This window comes from Odocoileus virginianus, chromosome 23, assembly GCF_023699985.2.
Source record: "Odocoileus virginianus isolate 20LAN1187 ecotype Illinois chromosome 23, Ovbor_1.2, whole genome shotgun sequence".
NCBI classification, from domain to species: domain Eukaryota; kingdom Metazoa; phylum Chordata; class Mammalia; order Artiodactyla; family Cervidae; genus Odocoileus; species Odocoileus virginianus.
This window is the reverse complement of record NC_069696.1, coordinates 16,211,598-16,236,394: the sequence shown is the minus strand read 5'-3', so window position 1 is coordinate 16,236,394 and position 24,797 is coordinate 16,211,598. Positions and strand designations below refer to the sequence as shown.

At 46.9% G+C, this 24,797-nt stretch overlaps 1 protein-coding gene across 9 annotated transcripts in view; it reads right to left on the bottom strand.

Annotated features, from left to right (window-relative positions):
• Nucleotides 1–20,902, bottom strand: part of PPP6R2 (protein phosphatase 6 regulatory subunit 2) — a 62,659-nt gene extending 41,757 nt beyond the window's left edge. For 4 of the 9 annotated variants that reach the window (XM_070453590.1, XM_070453591.1, XM_070453588.1 and 1 more), the window contains exons 1-3: nt 20,663–20,901; nt 4,115–4,241; nt 3,382–3,613 (exon numbers count right to left, since the gene is read on the bottom strand). In XM_070453590.1, coding sequence (XP_070309691.1) covers nt 3,382–3,425 — 44 coding nt within the window. In that variant the 5' untranslated portion in view covers nt 3,426–3,613; nt 4,115–4,241; nt 20,663–20,901. Of the gene's footprint in view, nt 1–3,381; nt 3,614–4,114; nt 4,242–20,493; nt 20,584–20,662 lie in introns of those variants that run through there. The other 5 variants (XM_070453586.1, XM_070453589.1, XM_070453587.1 and 2 more) reach the window with 4 other exon arrangements.
• Between the last annotated feature and the right edge of the window lie 3,895 nt (nt 20,903–24,797).

Here is a 24,797-nt window from a genome sequence, read left to right as displayed (position 1 = left end):
GGAGGCCTTACAAACAGCTGAGGAAAGAAGAGAAGTGAAAGGCAAGGGAGAAAAATAAAGAGATGCCCGTCTGAACACAGAATCCCAACAACAGAGAGAGAGAAGAAAGCCTTCTCTCCCCTGACGGCTCAAACAGTAAAATGCCTGCCTGAAATGCGGGAGACCCGGGTTTGATCCCTGGGTCAGGAAGATCCCCTGAGGTGGCGGCTACCCACTCCAGGGGAGAATTCCATGGACAGAGGAACCTAGTGGGCTACAGTTCATGGGGTCGCAAAGAGTCGGACACAACTGAGAGACCAGACTAACACTTTCCCTTTTACTTTCAGTGAACAATGCAAAGAAACAGAGAAAAACAACAGAATGGGAAAGACTTGAGAGCTTTTCAAGGGCATTAGAGATACCAAGGGAATATTTCAGCAAAAATGGGCACAATAAAGGACAGAGACGATACGGACCTAACAGAAGCAGAAGATATTAAGCAGAGGTGAAGAAAACACACAGAAGAACTCTACAAAAAAGATCTTAATGACCTGGATAACCAGGATGGTGTGATCACTCACCTAGAGCCAGACATTCTGGAGTGTAGTGTCAAGTAGGCCTTAGGAAACATTATTACCAACAAAACTAGCAGAGGTGACAAAATTCCAGCTGAGCTATTTCAAATCCTAAAAGATGATGCTATTAAAGTGCTGCACTCAATATGCCAGCAAATTCAGAAAAGTCAGCAGTGGCCACAAGACTGGAAAAGGTCAGCTTTCATTCCAATCCCAAAGAAGCGCAATGCCAAAGAATGCTCAAACTACTGCACAACTACACTCATTTCACATTCTAGCAAAGTAATGCCCAATATCCTTCAAGAGAGGCTTCAACAGTACATGAACTGAGAACTTTCAGAAGTACAAGCTGAATTTAAAAAAGGCAGAGGAACCAGAGATGAAATTGCCAACATCTGCTGGATCACAGAAAAAGCTAAAGAATTCCAGAAAAACATCTACTTCTGATTCATGACTATACTAAAGCCTTGACTGTGTTGATTACCACCAACTATGGAAAATTCTTAAAAAGATGGGAATACCAGACCACCTTACCTGCCTTCTGAGAAACCAACAGAAGCAAAGAAACCAAGAAGCAAAACTTAGAACCAGACATGGAACATTGGACTGGTTCGAAATTTGAAAGGAGTACATCAAGACTGTATACGGTCACCCTGCTGATTTAATTTATATGCAGAGTACACCATGCAAAATGACTGGCTGGATGAAGCACAAGCTGGAATCAACATTGCCAGAGAAATATCAATAACCTCAGATATGCAGATGACAACACCCTTATGGCAGAAAGTGAAGAGGAACTGAAGAGCCTCTTGATGAAAATGAAAGAGGAGAGTGAAAAAGCTGGCTTAAAACTCAACATTCAAAAAACTAAGATCATGACATCCAGTCCCATCACTTCATGGCAAATAGAAGGGGAAAAAAATGCAAACAGTGACAGAATTTATTTTCTTGAGCTCCAAAATCACTGCAGATGGTGACTGCAGCCATGAAATTAAAAGTTATGCTTGCACCCTGGAAGAAAAGCTATGACAAACCTAGACAGCGTATTAAAAAGCAGAAATATTACTTTGCCAACAAAGGTCTGTATAGTCAAAGCTATGGTTTTTCCAGTAGTCATGTATGGATGTGAGAGCTGGACTATAAAGAAGGTGGGGCACCAGAGAATTGATGCTTTTGAACCGCTGCTGGAGAAGATTCCAGAGAGTCCCTTGGAGAGCAAGATCAAACCAGTCAATCCTAAAGGAAATCAACCCTGAATATTAATTGGAAGGACTGATGCTGAAGTTCCAATACTCTGGCCACCTGATGGGAAGAGCTGATTCACTGGGAAAAACTCTGATGCTGGGAAAGATTGAGGACAGGAGAATAAAGGGGTGACACACGATGAGATGGTTGGATGGCATCACCAACTCGATGGACACGAGTTTGAGCAAACTGGGAGAGAGTAAAGGACAAGGAAGCCTGGCGTGCTGCCACTCATGGAGTCGCAAGGAGGAGGACATGACTGAGCAACTGAACAACAACTGGCTCGTAAAGTGGCATGGTGACTCGAGATACCTCTGGTTATACCTGAGCTCCAACACACTATAAGCGTTCCTGTCATATCCTGACAGCGCCCTCCAGTCTCTCTGGAATGCCAAGCCAAGTATTACCATTATCTTCCAGACTTTTATCCAATAGCCAAATGAAGAAACTTCAAGTGCTGCTGCTGCTCTGACTTTTTCTGGTTAGTACGACCATCAGAGAGAAGGCAGCTTCCAAAGAGAACACTGCCCATACGGCCACACAGTGCCATGAACAGAGCCCTTCAGAAACAGACGTCCTGTGGTAGAGACTGTTGCTAAGAGAAAAGGAGACTCTGCCCACAGGTCAGTTTCAAGTGCTGGCTCCGCGGGGTGACCTGACCTCCTGTGCCTCGTGTCCTCCCTGAAAACTGGGACAAGGAGCACTCCCAGGAGAGCTGCTGTGAGGATGCCTCGAGCTGCCCTCTATGTTAGGAGCCCGGGACAGGGCTGGCACAACCTCTCCTCAGAGGTCCTGACGGCAGAGAGAAGGAAACAGAGACACGGCCAGCGTGCCGCCGAGGCCGAGCTCAGCAGTGGCCGGGGGCAGGCACAGCGTGCTCAAGGGAGCGGACCAGAGCCTCTCCCGGAGCCAGCTTCAGTGGCATCACACTGGTAGCTAAAGGTGGACATGAGGGAAGTTCTGCATTGCAGAATCAACAGATGCTGTAAGCAAGGAGGATTCTGACTCTCCCAGAGAATCAGTAGTGAAACATTTATCAACACACCACTGAAACCTCACTGGTCCGGGAAAAAATGACAATGCGAGTCCATGGAGAGCAGTGGATACCTGGACAATCAATCAATCCACAAACAAGATCATGTCTATACTGGACATAGTCCACTGGGGGCGGCAGGAGGGAGCACCAGAGAAAGGAGGTGGTAGCAGGAACAGATGAATAAAAATCTAAAATCAGAAGTGAAAAGAAGAAATTACCACAAACATAAAGGTAAGTTTAAATGATTACCAAAGAATAGTTTACCTAAGACTACACTGAACCATCTGGACTCTGGAAACCCACAGTCAAAGCCCTGTCAGATGCAGAACTGGCCAGAACCGGCCTCCAGAAGAGGGTGGACATGAGTCTGAGCAAACTCCAGGAGATAGTGAAGGACAGGGAAGCCCAGTGTGCTGCAGTCCATGGCGCTGAAGAGTCAGACATGACTTAGAGACTGAAGAACAAATCTCTTTTGACTTTTGAAGAGAGAGCTTCATTTTTTTTTAAGTTTTACTTATTTACTTAGCTGGTTGCGATGGCTCTTACTTGCAGCACTCAGGATCTTCGCTGCGCCGTGAGGGATCTTTCATCACAATGCACGGATTCCGATGTAGCACGCGGATTCTCAGTGCAGTAAGCAGACTCTCAACGCAGTGCACGGATTCTCAATGCAGTGCACGGATTCTCAACGCAGTGCACGGATTCTCAACGCAGTGCACGGGCTTAGTTGCTCCACAGCATGTGGAATCTTAGTTCCCAGACCAAGGATTCTTGCCCACTGGACAAGCAGGGAAGTCCTCTTAGCTTAATTTTTAAAGCACTGAAGCACTCACAATAAGTTATAACTATCGTAATTTATCCAGCATCTAACTGGATTGGAATGGGAGAGCCTCTCAGGAGCTTCTACCACTGCTGGAGGCACAAGTCCTTCCCTCCCTGCCCACTGCCTGTACGGACTACGCTCTGACAGTGTCCATGCTCACATCTAAGCCTATGCCAGCCGCTCCACACAAGTCACACAGAGCACTTACCGCACGACACACACACGACCGTCTCTGATTTATCTGGATTATACTTTGGCTGAGAGAGATCAAGTCATCTTTCCACAACACAGCACCTCAAAACCAGACACACAAGGGCCAAAGAAAACCCAAAGTCAGGAGACCATATACACATCTTTCAAAACTGAGATTTTTGTTGTCATTCATCCTTGAATGTCTCCTCATACCGTGTATTTGTACATACCACACAATTAACGAGAACCAAAAACAATTCTTACCTTCTGTGCAAATTCCTTGTTTAAATTTTATATTTAGGCAAGATATAAAAACATTTGGGATTTTTTCTTGGAGTATATGCAACTTTAAGAAAAAAATTTTCATTCAGTAGATGTATAATTTCTTCACCTGAAAAATGAGAGGAAAAAAAACGTAAGTTCTACAGCTTTAAAGTCAACTCACCAAAATGATACAGAAAACCAAAGTTATTACCTTTACTAAGAATTCAGATTATCAGAACAATTTGTGCCCAAGGATCTAAAACTCCCTTGTCCTTGTCCGACAGGGACTGGCACCAGTGACACACACCCATCCTCTGGCTGGTTAGCCAGCTCAATGGCTGGGATTCAAGGACACGAGAAGGATCTCTGTGAAGCTGTGCAGTTTCATGCCTACACACTATCAACATCAGCAAACACCCATCCTGATCACAAGATGACAGGACAACTTCCCTCACGACTTCCAGAAAAAAAGTACTCCAAAGTGCTCCAGGTGGGATTGCTAAACATCATTTCCAAACAATGACTAGCACTCCTTGGTGAAAATCCTGACTTCAAGGCGTGCAGCAAAAACGTGGACCAAGAGAGCCCCCAGCTGTTCACTCTTTATTTGTATAAAAGTCATGATTTTACCATTTGAAAGTCATACTTCAGTAATAAGGAGGGATGACCGTTCTAGAATATCTAAGAGCCTTAAGAGACTGAATCATCAAATACAGTATTTAAATCTTGTTTGGGTCCAATTAAAATGAATCAACTTGAAGAGTGTATTTTTGATATTACTGGGGAAATCTAAATACAGACTGGTATTAGTACTAAGGAATTATTGTACATCTCTTAGTTGTAAAAATAACATGGTCACTATGTTTTTAAAAACAAAAACCTCCCTTATCTGGCAGAAAAAATGAAGTATTCATGGGTGAAATGATATATTTTTGGGGTTTACTTCTAAAACACTTTACCAAAACACAAGAGCCAAACAAATTTTAAAGGTGTGAGAGAACACCACCACCAACAAAAAAACAATTGGCCAAGTACTGATCACTGATCAAGCTGGGAAATGAGAACAAGGGTATTCAGCGTTTTCTGGTGTATTTTTAAATTTCATATAAAAAGAAAAAAAAGCACTTGGAACTGTGCTAGTAAGCCAGCAGTAAGTCCATGTCACACCCTCAGACAGGGAAACAGCTTTTAAAACTGAAACAGAACAAAGGACCCTTCCTTTAACAGAGTCAGGAGGTCCAAGGGGGGCCTCAGCCGGCATTACTGGGTGAGTCACAGACCCCCATGGAGGAAGGCTTCCCATTTGCCCAGCAACTCAGTCAGTAACAAACCATCAGCACCCTGAACTCTCATTTCCTCCAAGGACTTTTGTTCAAGAGTCCCTCCCAACTTTCTCCTTTTTCTCTGCATAGTAACCTTCGTCTTCTTTGTCTGGGAGACTTGCCTATGGCTTTAGCTATTGCTTGGTTGTCCCCAACTGCTATTCTCAAGCTCCCAGCCAATTCAAAATTGGCTTTTCAGCACTTTATACAGTTTCAAAATAAAGAAGTCTCTCTATAAGGACTCTTAGACCTGTTTATTCTGACTCTGAACAGGATACTTTTATAACTTTGCATCTTCTTGACACATTCTTCTCAGTGTGAGCTGGAGGAAGCCCAACAGCCGGGACATGGCGTGGTGCGGCCAGGGGACGGGGGGGGGGTTACAGCCAGGGAACTGGGGAACTGAGGGGGGTGCAGTCAGAGAATGGTGGGGGGGGGGTGCAGGATACGGGGTGTATAGCCAGGACATGGGGGTGCAGCTGGGGAATGGAGGTACAGCCGGGGAACGGGGCGGGGGGGACGGTATGCAGCCGAGGAACAGGAGATGAGGCTCCTCAGCACGCACCCCATGTTCGCACTGCCTGGCAGCGCCACCCTCTCCCACTCCCTCCCTCCCGAGGCCAGCACCCTGTCCTCCTGCCCAGACCGCAGCAGGCTCTCGGATCTGGTCAGCAGCCTGCTTTTCCTCTGACCCCTTTCTCCCAAGCCCTACCCCACCTCGTTCCCTAAACACACGCATTCCCTGAGGTCCACACAGGCACCCCGAACTGGACAGGGGGCAGGCAGCACTCTCACAGGCCCAGCACCTGCTTCTGTGCCTCCTAATGCCTTCATTCAAGGATCTGTTTTTGATACTTTTGCTTCTAGCCGAGATGAAATAACAGGGACCAGATTTACAAATGAAATGGTTCTCAGGACACTGGCTACCTGGCAGTGGAAACAGTGATCCCTCAAGGAGGGAACAAGAGGAGCCCATCAGCTGCCCAGCTTCCTGCCTGACAAGAGTTTTGGGTCACAGCAGAGGAACCAGGTGGGTCCAGCAGTCCCCGAGGGGAAGAAAGAGAGCAGGAGTCCAGGGGGCAAGGCGCGAGCGTTCCCAAGCAGAGCACAGGGTGACAGAGGCGCAGACTGCGCCAAGGATGCACCTGCTCCGGCCAGGTACTGCTCAGCCCAAGTGTGTGAGAACAGCAGCCAAGTCCAGGATTAGTGGGAACGATCCTCCAAGTTCACAGGGGGTCAAGGAGAGTTATTCCTCCTCCCAGTCACAGTGGCTATTTTCCTAACTTCAGGGCATTGCACAAAGTATTCAGAAGCCTCAGTGGTGGGGCAAAATGAGACCTGGACTCAACATTACTGTGGTCCCACCTGACAAAGCCTAAAAGCCAGACCCACAGAATCTAGCTCAGTTGGTAAAGAATCCCCCTGCAATGCAGGAGACCCTGGTTTGATTCCTAGGTTGGGAAGATCCGCTGGAGAAGGGAACAGCTACCCACTCCAGTATTCTGGCCTGGAGAATTCCATGGACAGAGGAGCCTGGCAGGTTACCTATCATCCATGGGGTCGCAAAGAGTCAGACACAACTGAGTGACTTTCACTTCACTTCATTTCACAGAATTAAACTCCTTCCAAGTAATTTAACAACATTCCAGAACAAAGGTCAAGAAAACAAATGTATAGAAAACAAAAATACCCAGCATCCAACAGGATAAAAGTCACACTATCTTGGCATCCAATCAAAAATGACCAGATATGCAAGGAAGAAGGAAAACACAAACCATAATCCACTCAGAAATGACACAGACACTAAAATTAATAGGCAAGCACATTAAGCAGTTGTTGTAACTGTATTCCATATGTTCAAAAACCTAGAGGGAAGATGAGACATGTTAGAGACACGAAAGACACTCAAAAGACCCAAAGAGAATCACAAACATACTCTCAATCCAACAAAAGCCAGAGAGAGAGGACAAGGGCCCCAAGAGCACACGGTGAGCCCCGACTCCAGGACACGCCGGGGCACCAGGCACCGCCTCACTCTCAGCATACCCCTACTCCCCCTACCTGCCCCGCACCCCTACTTCCTGACTCACTGCCAGCCTCTACAGCGGACACCTCAGCACATGGGCCTCTGCCTGAAACACCCTTCCTCCACCTTCCTTACCTGGCAAATTCCTATCTGCCCCTCAAGCCCAAAATTCAAAGACAACCACTTTTTTTTTTTTTTCCATTTATTTTCACTAGCTGGAGGCCAATCACTCCACAACATTGCAGTGGTTCTTGTCATACATTGAAATGAATCAGCCATGGATTTACATGTATTCCCCATCCCGGTCCCCCCTCCCACTTCCCTCTCCACCCTATCCCTCTGGGTCTTCCCAGTGCACCAGCCCTGAGCACTTGTCTCATGCATCCAACCTGGGCTGGTGATCTGTTTCACCCTAGATAATATACATGTTTCGATGCTGTTCTCTTGAAACATCCCACCCTCGCCTTCTCCCACAGAGTCCACAAGTCTGTTCTATACATCTGAGTCTCTTTTTCTGTTTTGCATATAAGGTTATCGTTACCATCTTTCTAAATTCCATATATATGTGTTAGTATACTGTAATGGTCTTTATCTTTCTGGCTTACTTCACTCTGTATAATGGGCTCCAGTTTCATCCATCTCATTAGAACTGATTCAAATGAATTCTTTTTAATGGCTGAGTAATATTCCATGGTGTATATGTACCACAGCTTCCTCATCCATTCGTCTGCTGATGGGCATCTGGGTTGCTTCCATGTCCTGGCTATTATAAACAGTGCTGCGATGAACATTGGGGTGCACGTGTCTCTTTCAGATCTGGTTTCCTCGGTGTGTATGCCCAGAAGTGGGATTGCTGGGTCATATGGCAGTTCTATTTCCAGCTTTTTAAGAAACCTCCACACTGTTTTCCATAGTGGCTGTACTAATTTGCATTCCCACCAACAGTGTAAGAGGGTTTCCTTTTCTCCACACCCTCTCCAGCATTTATTGCTTGTAGACTTTTGGATAGCAGCCATCCTGACTGGCATGTAATGGTACCTCATTGTGGTTTTGATTTGCATTTCTCTGATAATGAGTGATGTTGAGCATCTTTTCATGTGTTTTTTTGCCATCTGTATGTCTTCCTTGGAGAAATGTCTGTTGAGTTCTTTGGCCCATTTTTTGATTGGGTCATTTATTTTTCTGGAGTTGAGCTGGAGGAGTTGCTTGTATATTTTTGAGATTAATCCTTTGTCTGTTGCTTCGTTTGCTATTATTTTCTCCCAATCTGAGGGCTGTCTTTTCACCTTGCTTATAGTTTCCTTTGTTGTGCAAAAGCTTTTAAGTTTCATTAGGTCCCATTTGTTTATTTTTGCTTTTGTTTCTAAAATTCTGGGATGTGGGTCATAGAGGATCCTGCTGTGATTTATGTCGGAGAGTGTTTTGCCTATGTTCTCCTCTAGGAGTTTTATAGTTTCTGGTCTTACATTTAGATCTTTAATCCATTTTGAGTTTATTTTTGTGTATGGTGTTAGAAAGTGTTCTAGTTTCATTCTTTTACAGGTGGTTGACCAGTTTTCCCAGCACCACTTGTTAAAGAGGTAAGACAACCACTTTTATCAGGCTTTCTTGAGTCCTTCCTCAGCACTATTACATGAGAATCAACACACTATAATCTAGTTTTAAGTATTTTTTATTTATCTTCAATCATGAAAAAAATATTTAAAACACTAAAAAGTCCAGAGAAAAATATTACAATATTCATGTATTGAGATCTAAAAATGTTAACTATTTGCTTACATATGGAGACGGTATTAGTTGCTCAGTCATGTCTGACCCTGTGTGACCCCATGGACTGTAGCCCGCAAGGCTCCTCTGTCCATGGGATTCTCCAGGCAAGAACACTGGAGTGGGTTGCCACTCCCTTCTCCAGGGGATCGTCCCAACCCAGGGATCAAACCTGGGTCTCCCGCATTGTGGGTAGATCCTTTACTGCCTAAGACACCACAGAAGACCACTGACATATGCCACCTACTTAAAAAAAATGTTTCTAGGAGTTCCCTGGTGGCATGGTGGGTAAGAATCTGCGCCACAGAGACCCACTACAGCAAGGCCCTGGGGGGCACCCACCCCAGCACACAGATGAGAGCAGCAGGCAGTGCCTGCCTGGACCTGTTCTCAGCACCACACTCCTGGGAGAACCAAAACCAAAGGCGGCAGGGCAGGGCATGCTCTAGGTGGAGACTGTTCACTCTGGCTACACTGGGTCCTCGTTGCTGTGAATGGGCCCTATTGAGCAGGGGAGAGTGGGCGCTGCCCTCCAAGTGCGGTGTGCAGGCTTTTTGGTACAGTGGGGTTGCTCATCAAGGAGTGCGGGCTCTGGAGTGCAGGAGCTTCAGGAGTTGTGGCACACGGGCTTAGTTGCCCCAAGGCATGTGGGATCTTAGTTCCCGGACCAGGAATCGAACCCATGTCCTCTGCATAGGCAGGTGGATTCTTAACCACTGGACCACCAGGAAAGCCTCTAGGCTGAGACTCTGGAAGGAAAAGTAATGTTAAACAGGCAGCTAAAAGGCAGTGCCAGATAGGCAGAAAAACTCAACAGCACGAGGGTGGAAACCAGGGCAATGAACAGAGCTGAGCCCAAACAAGAACACAAAAGGACTAATTTAAGGAACACTGATGCAGGGTGACGCCTACCCTAAGAAAAGCAGCAACAGGAGCCACTCTCACGGGGACCTCATTAAAGGGCCAGTACCCATGAGCCAAGTACGGCTCAGTGCAGGAGGCAATCTGCCACCAACTCCAGGTCACAAGCAAAACTGCAGAGGCCGCGATCATGACAGGGCCAGCTCAAGGCCCCGAGGTTACTGTCACCTTTATAACTGGAACCCAGGCCGTCTGACAGCAAAGTCCATGTTCTCAATCTCTACACGATACCAGATTCTGGCCCAGATTCTAGTCGACACAGGGAGAAAAGAAGGCATCAAAGAAGATGCAGTAGGGCTGACTGAGACAGACGGAATGGAAGCAAAGGCACAACCCAGGGCTGGATGGTAGGGTGTCACCCAGCGAGCCCTCCAAGGAGAATGTCCAGGGGCTTCACTGTGACAAGCTGGGGTCAGGCAGTGGCCACGGAGCACGAGTTTCTGAGTGTGCTCAACGCCAATGAACCACATCCTTTGAAAGAGTGGGTCTCACAGGACAGGAAGTACATCTTAATGAAGAAACAGGTGCGCTCAGTGGGGTGACAGGTAGGAGTCAAGTTCCCAGAGGAGAGCAGACCAGAGGCGCTAAGGCCCCAGGAACCATAGCTCGCCCCACACAGAGAAGAAAGCTCTGCGGTACCCGCCGAGAAGAGGCTGGGGGAGCTGGGAGAGACCCCACAAGACTGTCCTCAGGACTCAGGACAGGGCTGTGCCCAGCAACAGCTTCCATGGGGAAACCTGTTGGAGCTTAACTCCTCACGTGCACACAGAACACAGCCCGGCGAGCTGGCTTCCTCTTCTGCTTTTATGTTTTGTTTAGAGTTTGTACTTATTATCAGCAGGGAGGTTAGTGTGATATAGCTGCTCCAGTTTTTCTAGAACCAGAACTCAGAGAGCTGCACTTCTAAACCCTGCACTAATACCTGTGCAGCAGAGGGCGAGTCCCAGAGGACTGACGCTGGGAGGCGCCACTGATGGACTGAGCAGAGGGAGTGGAGGCTTGCCTCTTCTGAGACGACCGCGACAGATGCTGGACAGACATGAACTCTGCACAGCTCCTCGCATCAAAAAGCAAGTGTCCCTGCCCAGGACCCCCAGTCACCACAGGTGGGGAGGGATGCGGCGGCGCCAAGTGTCAGCTCTGAAAGGCCCCCCAGCCTCTGCTCTCGCCCCCGGGGAGCCCCGTGGCCAGTGCAAAGAAGCCCTTCCAGTCTCCCTAAGGATGACTGAACCCTGGAGAGCCTCGTCAAGCGGGGAGGCCCGGCTCCACACACAGAGCAGACAGGAGCCAGCACCACCCAAACTGGGCTCAGCCACCAACTCAGAAGAGACGGTCATTTGATTCCTTCTGTTCCCTCCCAACCCTTCAACATCCTGATCCCCCTAATACGCAGAAAAAGCACACAGTCTCAAGTGGGAACCCTCTAGTCTTCAGCTCGCCAAATCGGCAACCCAAATCACAGTCCCTGCCTTCCGTCATTACAGCACAGAAAAGGCCTTGCTCCTGCCAAGACAAACCACTGCACCCACGTGCTCAACCCTGCCCTTCACACCTTCTGGTCTGCCAGTCTCTCCTCCCTCACTGTGCACACACACAGGCGTGCACACTCCTGCCCCATAGACAGTTCTCCGATCCTGCTCACAGGAATGCTTCCCCAAGGAATGCCGGCTTGCACCATCCCCTCCCACCCAGCTCCTGTACCCACCACGCCACCAGACTGTTTCTATTAAGGAAGTCAGTGCCCACCCAGGACCACCCCCCTCAGCATCTCCCAGCCTGACACGGTGGAAGTAACAGCATGTCTTAGCTTCTTGACAACACACCCTCCGGAGTCCTGCGGCCCCCAGAGCTACTCTCCGTCGGCCTCCACTCCCTCTGCTCAGTCCATCAGTGGCGCCTCCCAGCGTCAGTCCTCTGGGACTCACCCTCTGCTGCACAGGTATTAACGCAGGGTTTAGAAGTGCAGCTCTCTGAGTTCTGGTTCTAGAAAAACTGGAGCAGCTATATCACACTAATCTCCCTGCTGATAAGAAGTATAAACTAAATAAAACATAAAAGCAGCTATTTGAAGATACCAGACAACACTCAAAAACATGCAGTAAGTGGAGGGAACACAGTCACTGAAAGAAGAACAAACCCCACGAGCTCTGCACTGAAGAGCTCCTGACGTAGTGTCGACCACAGGAGGAGAGAGGTCTGACCGATTTCAGGGCTACCAGGACGGCCGAAACTGAATGGGAAAATAAAAAAGAGAAGTGCATGTGTGTGCTCAGGCATGTCCAACTCTGTGAGAGTGAAAGTGAGTCAGTTGTGTCCGACTCTGTGTGACCCCATGGACTATATGGTCCATGGAATTCTCCAAGCCAGAATACTAGAGTGGATGGCCATTCCCTCCTCCAGGCGATCTTTCCAACCCAGGAATTGAACCCAGGTCTTCCGCATTGCAGGCAGATTCCTTACCAGCTGAGCCACCAGGGAAGCCCAAGAATGCTGGAGCGGGCGGCCTGTCCCTTCTCCAGGGGACCTTCCTGACCCAGGCATCAAACCCAGGTCTCCCGCATTGAAGGTGGATTCTTTAACAGCTAAGTCCAACTCTATGCGACCCCACAGACCTCAGCCCACTAGGTTTCTCTGTCTGTGGGATTTCCCAGGCAAGAATACTAGAGTGGGTTGCCATTCTCTTCCCCAGGGATCTTCCCAACCCAGGGATCAAACCCACATGTCCTGCATTTGCAGGCCAATTCTTTACCACTGAGCCACCAGGGAAGCCCAGGACGAAGGTCTGAGGACTAGATGTAAGACATGGTGATTACAGTTAATAACAAGGTACTGAATCTGCTAAAACAAAACTTAAATGTTCTTACCATATACATGTATGTGTATATATATATTAAGACAGTGATAGCCATGACAATTAACTAGATAGGAAGAATTCCTTCACAATGTACACATTTATCAAATCATCACAAGGTACTTTTAATATATTTTTATTTGTCAATTACACCTTGATAAAGCTTGGGAGGGGGGGAAACTGAGCAGAAAACAGCTGTTGTGAGATGAAACAGCTAAGCCAAGATTTGGCAGCTGTCCAGCACTGTGGAGACAGAATTCAGAGGTTAAATTTTGCTAAACTAGATGGGTTTTCTATTAAAACCTCAGACGGGCCATGCCTTAGGAGCTAAAAGCTATGCCTTAACACTTAGAACAAAACCAAAACAGATCTACTCTAGAAAAGCTTTGACAGGATTAAGATCATCTTCCAGTCATTTAACAGCCTGCCCTAACAAAACTCAACACTCTTTAAGGAAAGATAACCTAAAACAGAGTTTCTAGCACACACTACCCACAATGTCCATTTTGCAATTAAAAAAAAATTATTACACATGCCGAAAAGAAAAATATTAGCCATGATCAAGAGAAAAAACAATCTACAGGAAGCAAAAATGATCATATATTGAAACTGGCAGATGAAAACTTCACAACAGTCATTATAAATATGTTAAAGGACTTTAGGAAAAGGGAACAGAAGAAATGATAGGTGGAGAATATTAGCAAAGAAATGCAAACTCGAAAGGAGAACCAAAAGGAAATTCTGGAACTGAAAAACTCAGTGAAAGTGAAAGTCGCTCAGTCACGTCCGATTCTTTGCAACCCCACAGACTGTAGGCTCCCAGGCTCCTCTGTCCATGGGATTCACCAGATCAGAATACCGGAGTGGGTAGCCCATTCCCTTCTCCACAGGATCTTCCCAACCCAGGGATCAAACCCTGGGTTTGATCTTCCACACTGCAGGCAGATTCTTTACTGTCTGAGCCACTAAGGAAATCTGAAAAACAGCATCTGAAATTAAAACGTCACTGGATAGAATGAACAACAGAATGGGCACAAAGAAGAAAAGCCGTGAACTTGATGACAGATGAAAAGAAAATATACAAATGTAAACAAAGAGAGAAAAACGAATTTGAAAATACCAACACATCCAAAACCTGTGGGACAATATCAAACAGTCTAAAATAGATACCACCAGAGTTCCAAGAGAAGAAAGATTAGGAGGTAAAAGAAATATTTAAGAGGCAGTGGCCAAAAAGTTTCCAAAGGTGATTAAATACATCAACCCACAGATCCAAGAAGGATAAATACAGAAAAACCACACCTAGAAAATTATACCCAAATGGAAAAAAAGTTTTTAAGAATTTAATAAAAATAAATACATATCTTAAACACAGAAGGAAAAAGGATATCGGGTAAACAAAAGTAAGAATGACAGCTGACTCCTCACCAGAAACAACAAAGGCTAGAAGACAATGGTGTGAGGACTTCCCTGGCAGTCCAGTGGTTAAGGCTTCACATTCCAACACCAGGGTCAGGTTTGATCCCTGGTCAGGGGCGCTAAGATCCCATATGCTTTGTGGACAAAAAACAAAAACCCATAAAACAGAAACAATATTGTAACAAATTTCAATAAAGACTTTAAAAATGGTCCACATTAAAAAAAAAAAATCTTAGAAAAAAACCACAATGCAATAATTTTTTCAAAGCACTTACAGAAGAAAGCTATCAGCCTGGAATTCTATATTCAGGAAAAATACCTTTCAAAACTGAAGGGTAAGTAAACACTTCTTCAGACCAACAAAAATGGAGTGATTCTGTCCCCAGCATACCCACAACATAAGAAATACTAAAAAAAGTGCTTTAAGCCAAAGGAAAATGATGCCTTATAGAAATTCAATCCACAAAAAGGAATGAAAAACTTCCCAACTCATTCTTTGGGACAAGTATTACATAGATACCAAAGCAAAAAATATCACATGGGGAAAAAAATCATACACAAATATCTCTTATGAACATATATATAATCTATGCAAAAAAAATCCTTAACCACAACACTAGTAACCAAAAATCCAGCCACCGTTTTGGGGTGTTTTTTTTTTGGCCGACGGGGGTGGAGGTGGGGGGGCAGGCCCATGCCTGGCGGTGTGCAGGATCTTAGTTTCTTAGTTCCTCAACCAGGGAATTCCCCCCATACCCCCACACTAAGGGCATTTATCCAAAAATGCAAAGTTATTTTAACATCTGAAAATTAATTAATATAAAACACTACACTGATGGGGCTTCCCTGGTGGCTCAGATGGTAAAAGAATCTGCCTGCAATGTGGGAGACCCAGGTTTGATCCCTGCGTCGGAAAGATTCCCTGGAAAAGGGAATGGTGACCCAATCCAGTATTCTTGCCTGGAGATTCCATGGACAGAGGAGCCTGGCAGGGTATGGTCCATAGGATAGCAAAGAGTGGGACTTGACTGAGCAACTAACACTAACACTTTCACTTTCATTACACTGATAAATAAAGGACAGACACCAAATAATCATCCCAACAAATGTAGAAAAGGCACTGGACAAAATCCAACACCCTTTCATGGTAAAAACATCCCCTAAAACAAACTAGAGGGCAACCTCCTCAACCACTGAAGACCCACTATCACCACTTCTATTCCACATTATATTAGAGGTCCTAGATGATACTACAAAGAAAAACAAACAAAAGGCATAATAATTGGAAAAGAAAAGTAAAACTGTCTTTATTCACAGATGATATGATTATGCAGATGGAATACAAACCTACCATGAGAACTGATAAGTAAACTGAGCAAAGTTGCAGGATACATGATTAGTATACATAAACCAATTGTGGTTTTGCACATGAACAAGTAACTTAAAAAATAATATTAAAATATTTTAAATAACATCAAAACTATCAAATACTTACAAACATACTGAATGAAAAAAGTGATCTTTCACACCAAAAAATTACAAAATGTTGCTGAGAAAAATTAAGGAAAATTTAAATAAATGGAGAAATGTACCATTTGCACAGAAGACTCAGTTAATAACTCAATTCTAAAATTGACGTGGACTTCCCCAGTGGCTCAGTGGTGAAGAACTCTCCTGAAATGCAGACTTGGGTTTGATTCCTCGGTTGAGAAGATCCCCTGGAGAAGCAAACGGCATCCCACTCCAGTATTCTTGCCTGGAGAAGCCATGGACAGAGCAGCCTGGCAGGCTATAGTCCATGGGGTTGCAAAAGAGCTGGACAGGCCTTAGACTAGACACCACCACCAGCCATCTAGAGATTCCATGTGATCCCAAACAAACTCCCAGCAAAAATTCATGTCCAAATTGAAGAGCTTACTCTAAAACTGGCAAGACAATTTTGTAGAGGAACAAAAGTGAAAGTCTTATACTACCTGAGTTCCAAACTGACCATAAAATCACAGCCATTAAGACAGAATGGTGTTGGCATAGGATAAAAAAATAGACCAATGGAACATAATAGAAAGCCCAGAAATAAACCTGCATACACATGTTCAATTAATTCACAACAAAGGTTCCAATGCGATTTAACAAAGACAGTCTTTTCAACAAAGGATGCTAGAATGATTATATAATTCATATGGGGGGAAAATGTACTCTTTTCCACTTCACACAAAAAAGACGCAAGATGGATGGATCATTCATAAAGGAGATCAGTATTTGCCTGGAGGTGGAGGGGCAAAAAAGGGTTGGCAGGAGGGATTTCAAAGGGACGTGAGGAAATTTGGGAAATGATGGATACATTCACTGTCTTGACTGTGGTGATGATTTCACAGGCATGTGCATATGTCAGAAGTTATCAAATTTTACACTTTAAACATGTGCAGTTTAGGGACTTCCCTGGTGGTCCAGGGGCTAAGACTCAGCGCTCCCAATGCAGGGGGGCTGGGTTCAATCCCTGGCCATTGGGAACTAGATCCCACATGCCACAACTAAAAATTTCGCATGCCACAAGATCCCATTTGCTGCAACTAAGCCCTGGCACAGCTAAATAAATAAAATGAACATTTTTTTAAAAACGAGTAGTTTATTGTATGTCATTTGTATCTCAAGATAGCTGTTTAAAAGTAAAAGAGTACTCATAAATACAAAATCCAAAAGACTCAAATACAAAAGCTACCACTATAAAGCTTCTATGAAAACAAAAAAGTGGACAGCGTCTTCACAATTCTGATGCAGGCACAAGTTTCTTACAACATATGATAAACATAAAAAAGAAGATACTGACAAATTTACTTCACCCAAATTAAAATTTTCTCCTCATAAAAAGATACCATTAAGAAATAAATAAGCTGAGACTTCCCCAGTGGTTGAGAATCTGCCTGGCAATGCAGGGGACACAGGCTCCATCCCTGTGGAGGAACTAGGATCCCAAGTGCCACAGGGTAACTAGGCCCACTCACAGCACAACCACTGAGCCCGCACACGCTGGGACCCACAGGGCGACCACCAGAGAGCCCAGGTGCCACACTGAGACCTGTCGCAGCCAAATAAATAATTGTTTTCAGAAAAAAAAGAATCAGGCAAACTACAAAATAGGAAAAAACATTAAGCCCTCACTTCCTGTCCTCCTTCCACTCCCTCACTGTATATGTATCCACATCATAAAAGGCTCATAACCAGAATTTTTTTTAATTGTTAAAACTGAATAATAAAGACGATCCAACAAAAAGTGGACATAAGACTGGACACTTCACAAGAGATACACAAATGGTTGAAAAGCACATGAAAAGTCACTCACCACTGTTTTGTTTAATTTTATTTATTTACTTTTGGCTGTGCTGGGTCTTCCCTGCTATGAGGGCTTTTCTCTAGTTGCAGTAAGCAGGGACTACCCTAGCGTCTCACTGCAGTGGCTTCTCTTGTTGCAGAGCACAGGCTCTACAGAGCACGCGGGCTCAGAAGTTGTAGCTCCCGGGCTCCAGAGCACAGGCTCAATAGTTGTAGTGCACAGGTTTAGTCTGCTCCACAGCATGTGGGATCTTCCCTGATCAGGGATCGAACCTGTGTCTCCTGCATTGGCAGGGAGATTCTTCATCACTGACCCACCAGGGAAGCCCCATCGTTGTTATTAAAACCATAATGAAACACCACTACCACCAGAATTAAAATTAAAGACTGATAATATCAACTGTTGATATGCATGTGGAGAAACTAGAACTCTCATACATTACTGACGGGAGTATAAGATGGTACCAGTTTGGAAAGCTCACAGTTTCTAAAAAGATTAAACATAAATCTATTCTATGATCTAGCAATTCCATTCCCACACATTTACCCCAAAGAAATAACACATATCCACAAAAGAATGTACAATAAACTTAGTGACTAGTTACAACAGCCAAAAGGTGAAACCAACCCAAATATCAATGAGAAAAACATTTTCACACAAAGGAATATTATTCAAATGAAAAGCACAACTATAGATACAGGAAGCAAAATCATTATATTTCAAAAATATACTGAGCAAAGGAAGACAGACACAGAGATTTCCCTGGTGGTCCAATGGCTAAGACTCCAGGCTCCCAATGCGGGTAGCCTGGGTTCCATCCCTGGTCAGGGAACTGGAGCACATGTGCCACAGCTGAGAGTCTGCATGCTGCAACTAAAGATCTTGCATATCTCAACTAAGACCCAGCACAGCCAAATAAATAAATTAAATAGAGACATAAAAGACCATATATTGTACTTTCTGGCTGCATTTATATGATGCTGAAGGACCTGCAAAATTAGTCTAAAAAATAGAGATCAGAATCAGAAACTGTTACCTTTCAATTTTGAAGAATGGCTTTAACAACTAAAAAGGGACACAAAGAAACTGCACTCACTCCCAACATCCTGTCTCTCCCTCTGTTATTCATATGTTGATGGCACTCCCCAACTCAATCTGCAAGCCTGGGTTCCCTCACAACCCAGAGTCAACAGCCTACAAGGAACAGATGACTGGAATGCCAATGTTTTAACCAAGGCTCTGAGTGTCTCTCCTTTACCCTGGCCACATATCGGTCTTATCCAGGTTCCTGGAGGAGGTCCAGCGTCTTTGCATCTGCTGCCGCCTTACCCCAGAAGGCTCTTCTTGCCTTCCAGGGTTTAGCTGACATTAGAGAAGCCAAAAGGGAAGGCAAGCCAAAAAGGAAGGGACATGAAGAAGAGGGGAACAGCTGAAGAGTACCAGTGAGGACTCAGGCCCTGAGAAGCCAAGGGCAAGGCAGGAAGAGGCCACGAGGGGAGGGGAGTGAGTGAGTGAGAGTCGCTCAGTGGTGTCCGACTCTGCGATCCCATGGACTGTACAGTCCACGGAATTCTCCAGGCCAGAATATTGGAAGGGGTAGCCTTCCCCTTCTCCAGGGGATCTTCCCAACCCAGGGATCGAACCCACGTGTCCCACACTGCAGGCAGATTCTCTACCAGCTGAGCCACAAGGGAAGGGGGGAGGTGACAGGTGGATAAGAGTAGCAGGCTGGAGAAGGCCCTACGGACAAGGCAGGTGGCTACAGGGACAGAACAGCGCGGGGCAAAGTGAAATGCAGGAACTAAGTGTAAGTGACAGACTGGACGAGCTGGTGGCGACAGACCAGGGGGTCAGCATCGAAGTGGGAGCAGTCAGTAACAAGCCTGTGGACGCTCCAGGGAGTTAGGCTGTGAAGACACCAAGTGGAAGGGGGGTTGTGTGGAGGACCTCACAGTGATGGCGCGAGGACATTCACGAGGCCTGTACAGTGCATAAGGGAAGGCGACACGTGTGAAGGAGAGGTGATGGAGGAGGAAACAGGGCAATGAATGGGCACTAGAAGAGGTCCCTCCGTGTCCCACTCTGCGACCCGTAGACTGTAGCCTACCAGGCTCCTCCGTCCATGGCATTTTCCAGGCAAGAGTGCCGGAGTGGGCTGCCATGGAAGAAGTAAGGAGATGACAGATGGAGATAGGTGACCAGAGACACAGGAGTCCTAACAGTGACGGGAAGGGGACAGTGAGGGGAGAGGAGGCAGTGAGTGGTGAAGGGGAGGAGATGACAGAGGGCTCAGGCGAGCAGAGTGCCACACGGCCAGGCAGGAGACGCGGCGGCGGGCACTGAGGCGGTAGCACTGAGGGGAATCTCGCCAGCAAGTGGGATGCTGACTGTGGGGGCTCTGGCAGCACACGGGAAGGAAGGACAGAAATGCGAAACTCACAGAGAGGAGAGTCTTTCGAGGGTCACTGACGGTGGGGACTCCGACTGGGAGGGCACCACAGGTGGGGGGTGGCCGCTGCCTTGGGGGCCACTGAGGGGGTCAAGGTGGGAGGGCACTGATGTGGGGGTCACTAGTGGGGCGGACATTAGGGGGCGAAGACTACTGCCCTGGGGGCGCTAAGAAAGTGGAGGGGTGGACACCGGCGGGAGGCCACCGGTGGGCGGACGTTGACAGAATGTCAGTCGGCGGCGGACACGTGTAGAGGACATGGACGGGGCGGACGCTAAAGGGGGAGGGCTGACCTGGTGGGCACTGAGCTGGGGGACGCTGACAAGGGTGGGCACTGACACGGTGAGCTTCACGGCGGCAGCGACGAGCGAGGGGCGGACGCTGACATGGGGACCCTGAGGCGCGGGCCCCGCCGGCTCCCGCAGGCCAGCACCGCCTGCTCTGAGCCGCGGCCGCACTCACCTGCCCCGCGGGCCGGGCGTCGCGGCGGCTCCTCGGAGGCCCGGGTGGAGGCCAGGGACCGGGCGGAGGCGAAGCCCGGGCGGCCTGGGGTAGGCCGCGCGCACATGGGCCCGGCCGGGCTAGGCGCCCACAGACACTGCGCCCACAGATCCGGCGCGGCCTACCGGCGCCTGAGGACCGGTTCGGGCCGCGGGCCGCGCTCTGGTGGCTCCAAAATGGCGGTGGCGGCGGCCGTCCGCGCGCACGCCGGGGGCGGGGCCTCGTGTCGGGATGGGGCGGGGCCTCCGTGTGGGTGGAGCGGCCGTGGGCGGGGCCGCGCCGTGGGCGGGGCCGCACTTGGTGGGCGTGACCGCGGGGGTCGGAAGGGCCTCGAGAGGTAGGGGCGGGCGTGGCTTCCTCCTCCTTTGGTCGCTCTACATAAACATCTCCTCCTCTGTCGTTCCGTTTCTCCTCCTTCCTTCAATCTTTTCCAGCATCAGGGTCTTTTCAAAAGACTCAGTTCTTCGCATCAGATGGCCAAAGTTTTGGAGTTTCAGCTTCAGCATCAGTCCTTCCAATGAACATTCCAATGAACATCCTTTAGGATGGACTGGTTGGATCTCCTTGCAGTCCAAGGGACTCTCAAAAGTCTTCTCCAACACCACAGTTCAAAAGCATCAATTCTTTGGCCCTCAGCCTTTTTTATAGCCCAACTCTCACACCCATACATGACTAGTGGAAAAACCATAGCTTTGACTAGACAGACCTTTGTCAGTAAAGTGATTTCTGTTTTTTAATATGTTGTCTAAGTTTGTCATAGCTTTCCTTCGAAGGAGCAAGTTTCTTTTAACTTCAAAGTGGATCTGATCCCTGGCTTTGCCGAGCGTTGTCAGCAGAGGGTGCTGCAGAGGTTGCCAGAGAAGGTTTGCTACAGGGCCGCTCCCCTGGCCTCAGGCGCCACTTCCCCATGGTCCCACATTTGCCTAGACAGCTCCCCCCGAACATCTCTCCCAGGAAGACCGCAGGGTGGATTTCTGGCAAGTTCTATAGGGTGATCGTTCAGGAAATGGGGGTTAAAAGCATCAATCTTACAACCGAGAATAGAGTACAAGCCCTGCAAGCAAAGACCTCCCCCCCAGCTCCGAGGCTGGAGGTGCAGTAGGCAGAGTTTCAGAACAGGGGCCACTGCTTGCAATGCTCGGGCTGGTTGTCCTGCTGTGAGAGCCGGCAACCCTCAGCCTGATCATGATGCTCCTCTGGGGTCAGCCAGGGCCCCTCTCCTCTCCCACCCACCCTGAGTTCCAGTCCCTCCACTTCTAACTGGAGCCCCTCTCCCCCGCAGCCCTAGTCTTAGAACAGTCTCTCCCACCAAACTCACAGCAGCAGCCTCCCGGCGGGCTCCCTGCTGCTACCCTGCCATACTTGCTGGAGGCCAGCTTGTCATAGTCAGCACAGCACCCAGTGGAAACAAGTCCAACCGCGTCCCTCCCCCAGGGGCTCCCGTCTCACACAGCAGGAAAGCCAGTCGAGCTGCCACCCACAGCTCCTACACAGTCGGGTCTCATTCGTGCTCTGCCCGTGTTCATTTAGCTCCAAATCATGACACCCTCCTGCCACAGGCCATTGTCTGTGCGACATGTCACACCGTCCAACTGTCCCCCTACGTCTTAATCCATCATCCCTTCTCCCTGAGGACTTCCCTGGCCTCCCTACTTGAGATCTCGCCTCCATACACACGTGCACGTGGAGAGACGTGCACGCGCACAGGCACACTCACAGCCCCTTGCCTGCTTGGTTTTTCCTCCTTGTATCAGTAGTCGGGGGTCAATAGGGAGACAGAGACCACACAGTGACTTCAGGGAAAGTTTGACATAAAAACTCCTGACAGTGAGATTAACTATAAAGAATGCTATATTCAAGAAAGGACAGAACACTCCCTGCTCAGTGCTCCCAGGACCCAACTCCATTATTGCAGAGCAACAGGGAAAATTGGATCTGAATCTGAGGCAGTAAGTGGAAAGTGGACAAGTCTGACCTTCTGGAAAGTCAGCTTCTGTATGCAGCCTTTGAAACATACCTGAACTTCCTATCAACAAAAACAATGCTATATTTTCACCTAACAAGGTACATCTATTCTTACTGTAAGTGAAGAAGTCTCACTTTCCCCCGAGGGAGAGCATCCGTGCAGTCCCAGCAGCCACTGCATCATCACTGACTACATTCATCACTCCTCAGATTGTCACTCCCCCACTGAGTATTCTCTTATGCTCTCAAAACTAAATAGTAAAGTTAACTTTTGACAACTTGTGTATGTTTTAACTAAATTTACTATTCAGTTCAGTTCAGTCTCTGAGCTGTGTCCAATTCTTTGTGACCCATGGACTGCAGCACGCCAGGCCTCTGTCCATCACCAACTCCCTGAGCTTGCTCAAACTCATGTCCATTGAGTCAGTGATGCCATCTCATCCTCGGTCATCCCCTTCTCCTGCCTTCAATCTTTCCTACCATCAGGGTCTTTTCTAATGAGTCAGTTCTTCACATCAGGTGGGCAAATATTGGAGCTTCATCTTCAGCATCAGTCCTTCCAATGAATATTCAGGACTGATTTCCTTTAGAATTGACTGGTTTGATCTTGCAATGCAAGGGACTCTCAAGAGTCTTCTCCAACACCACAGTTCAAAAGCATCAATTCTTCGGCACTCAGCCTTCTTTATGATCCAACTCTCACATCTGTACATGACTACTGGAAAAACCATCAGCTTTGACTAGATGGACCTTTGTTGGCAAAGTAATGTCTCTGCTTTTTAATATGCTGTCTAGGTTTGTCACAGCTTTTCTTCCAAGGAGAGTCTTTTAATTTCATGGCTGCAGTCACCATCTGCAGTGATTTTGGACCTCAAGAAAATAAAATTTCTCACTGTCTTCAATTGTTTCCCGATCTACTGGCCATGAAGTGATAGGAACGGATGCCATGATCTTAGTTTTCTGAATGTTGAGCTTTAAGCCAAATTTTTCACTCTCCTCTTTCACTTTCATCAAGAGGCTCTTTAGTTCTTCACTTTCTGGCATAAGGGTGGTGTCATCTGTATATCTGAGGTTATTGATATTTCTCCCAGCAATCTTCATTCCAGTTTGTGGTTCATCCAGCCCAGCATTTCACATGATCTACTCTGCATAGAAGTTAAATAAGCAGGGTGACAACATATAGCCTTGATGTACTCCTTTCCTAATTTGGAACCAGTCTGTTGTTCCATGTCTGGTTCTAACTGTTGCTTCTTCACCTGAATACAGATTTCTCAGGAGGCAGGTAAGGTGGCCTGGTATTCCCATCTCTTGAAGAATTTTCCAGATTGTTGTGATCCACACAGTAAAGGCTTTAGCATAGTCAATGAAGCAGATGTTTTTTCTGGAATTCTCTTGCTTTTCCTATGATCAAACAGATGTTGGCAATTGGATCTCTGGTTCCTCTGCCTTTTCTAAATCCAGCTTGAACATCTGGAAGATATCAGTTCATGTACTGTTGAAGCCTAACTTGAAGAATTTTGAGCATTACTTTGCTAGTGTGTGAGATGAGTGCAATTGTACCGTAGTTTGAGCATTCTTTGGCATTGCCTTTCTTTGGGATTGGAATGAAAACTGACCTTCTCCAGTCCTGCAGCCACTGCTGAGTTTTCCAAATCTGCTGCCATATTGAGTGCAGCACTTTCACAGCATCATCTTTCAGGATTTGAAATAGCTCAGCTGGAATTCCATCACCTCCACTAGCTTTGTTCACAGTGATGCTTCCTAAGGCCCACTTGACTTTGCACTCCAGGATGTCTGGCTCTAGGTAAGTGATCACACCATCGTGGTTATCTGGGTCATTAAGATTTTTTTGTGTAGTTCTTCTGTGTATTTTTGCCACCCCTTCTTAATAACTTCTGCTTTTGTTAGGTTCATATCATTTCTGTTCTTTATTGTGCCCATCTTTGAATGAAATGTTCCCTTGGTATTTCTAATTTTCTTGAAAAGATCTATCGTCTTTTCCATTCTATTGTTTTCCTTATTTCTTTGCATCGATCACCTCGGAAGGCTTTCTTATCTCTCCTTGCTGTTCTTTGGAAGTCTGCATTCAGCCGGGTATTATCTTTCCTTTTCTCCTTTGCCTTTCGCTTCT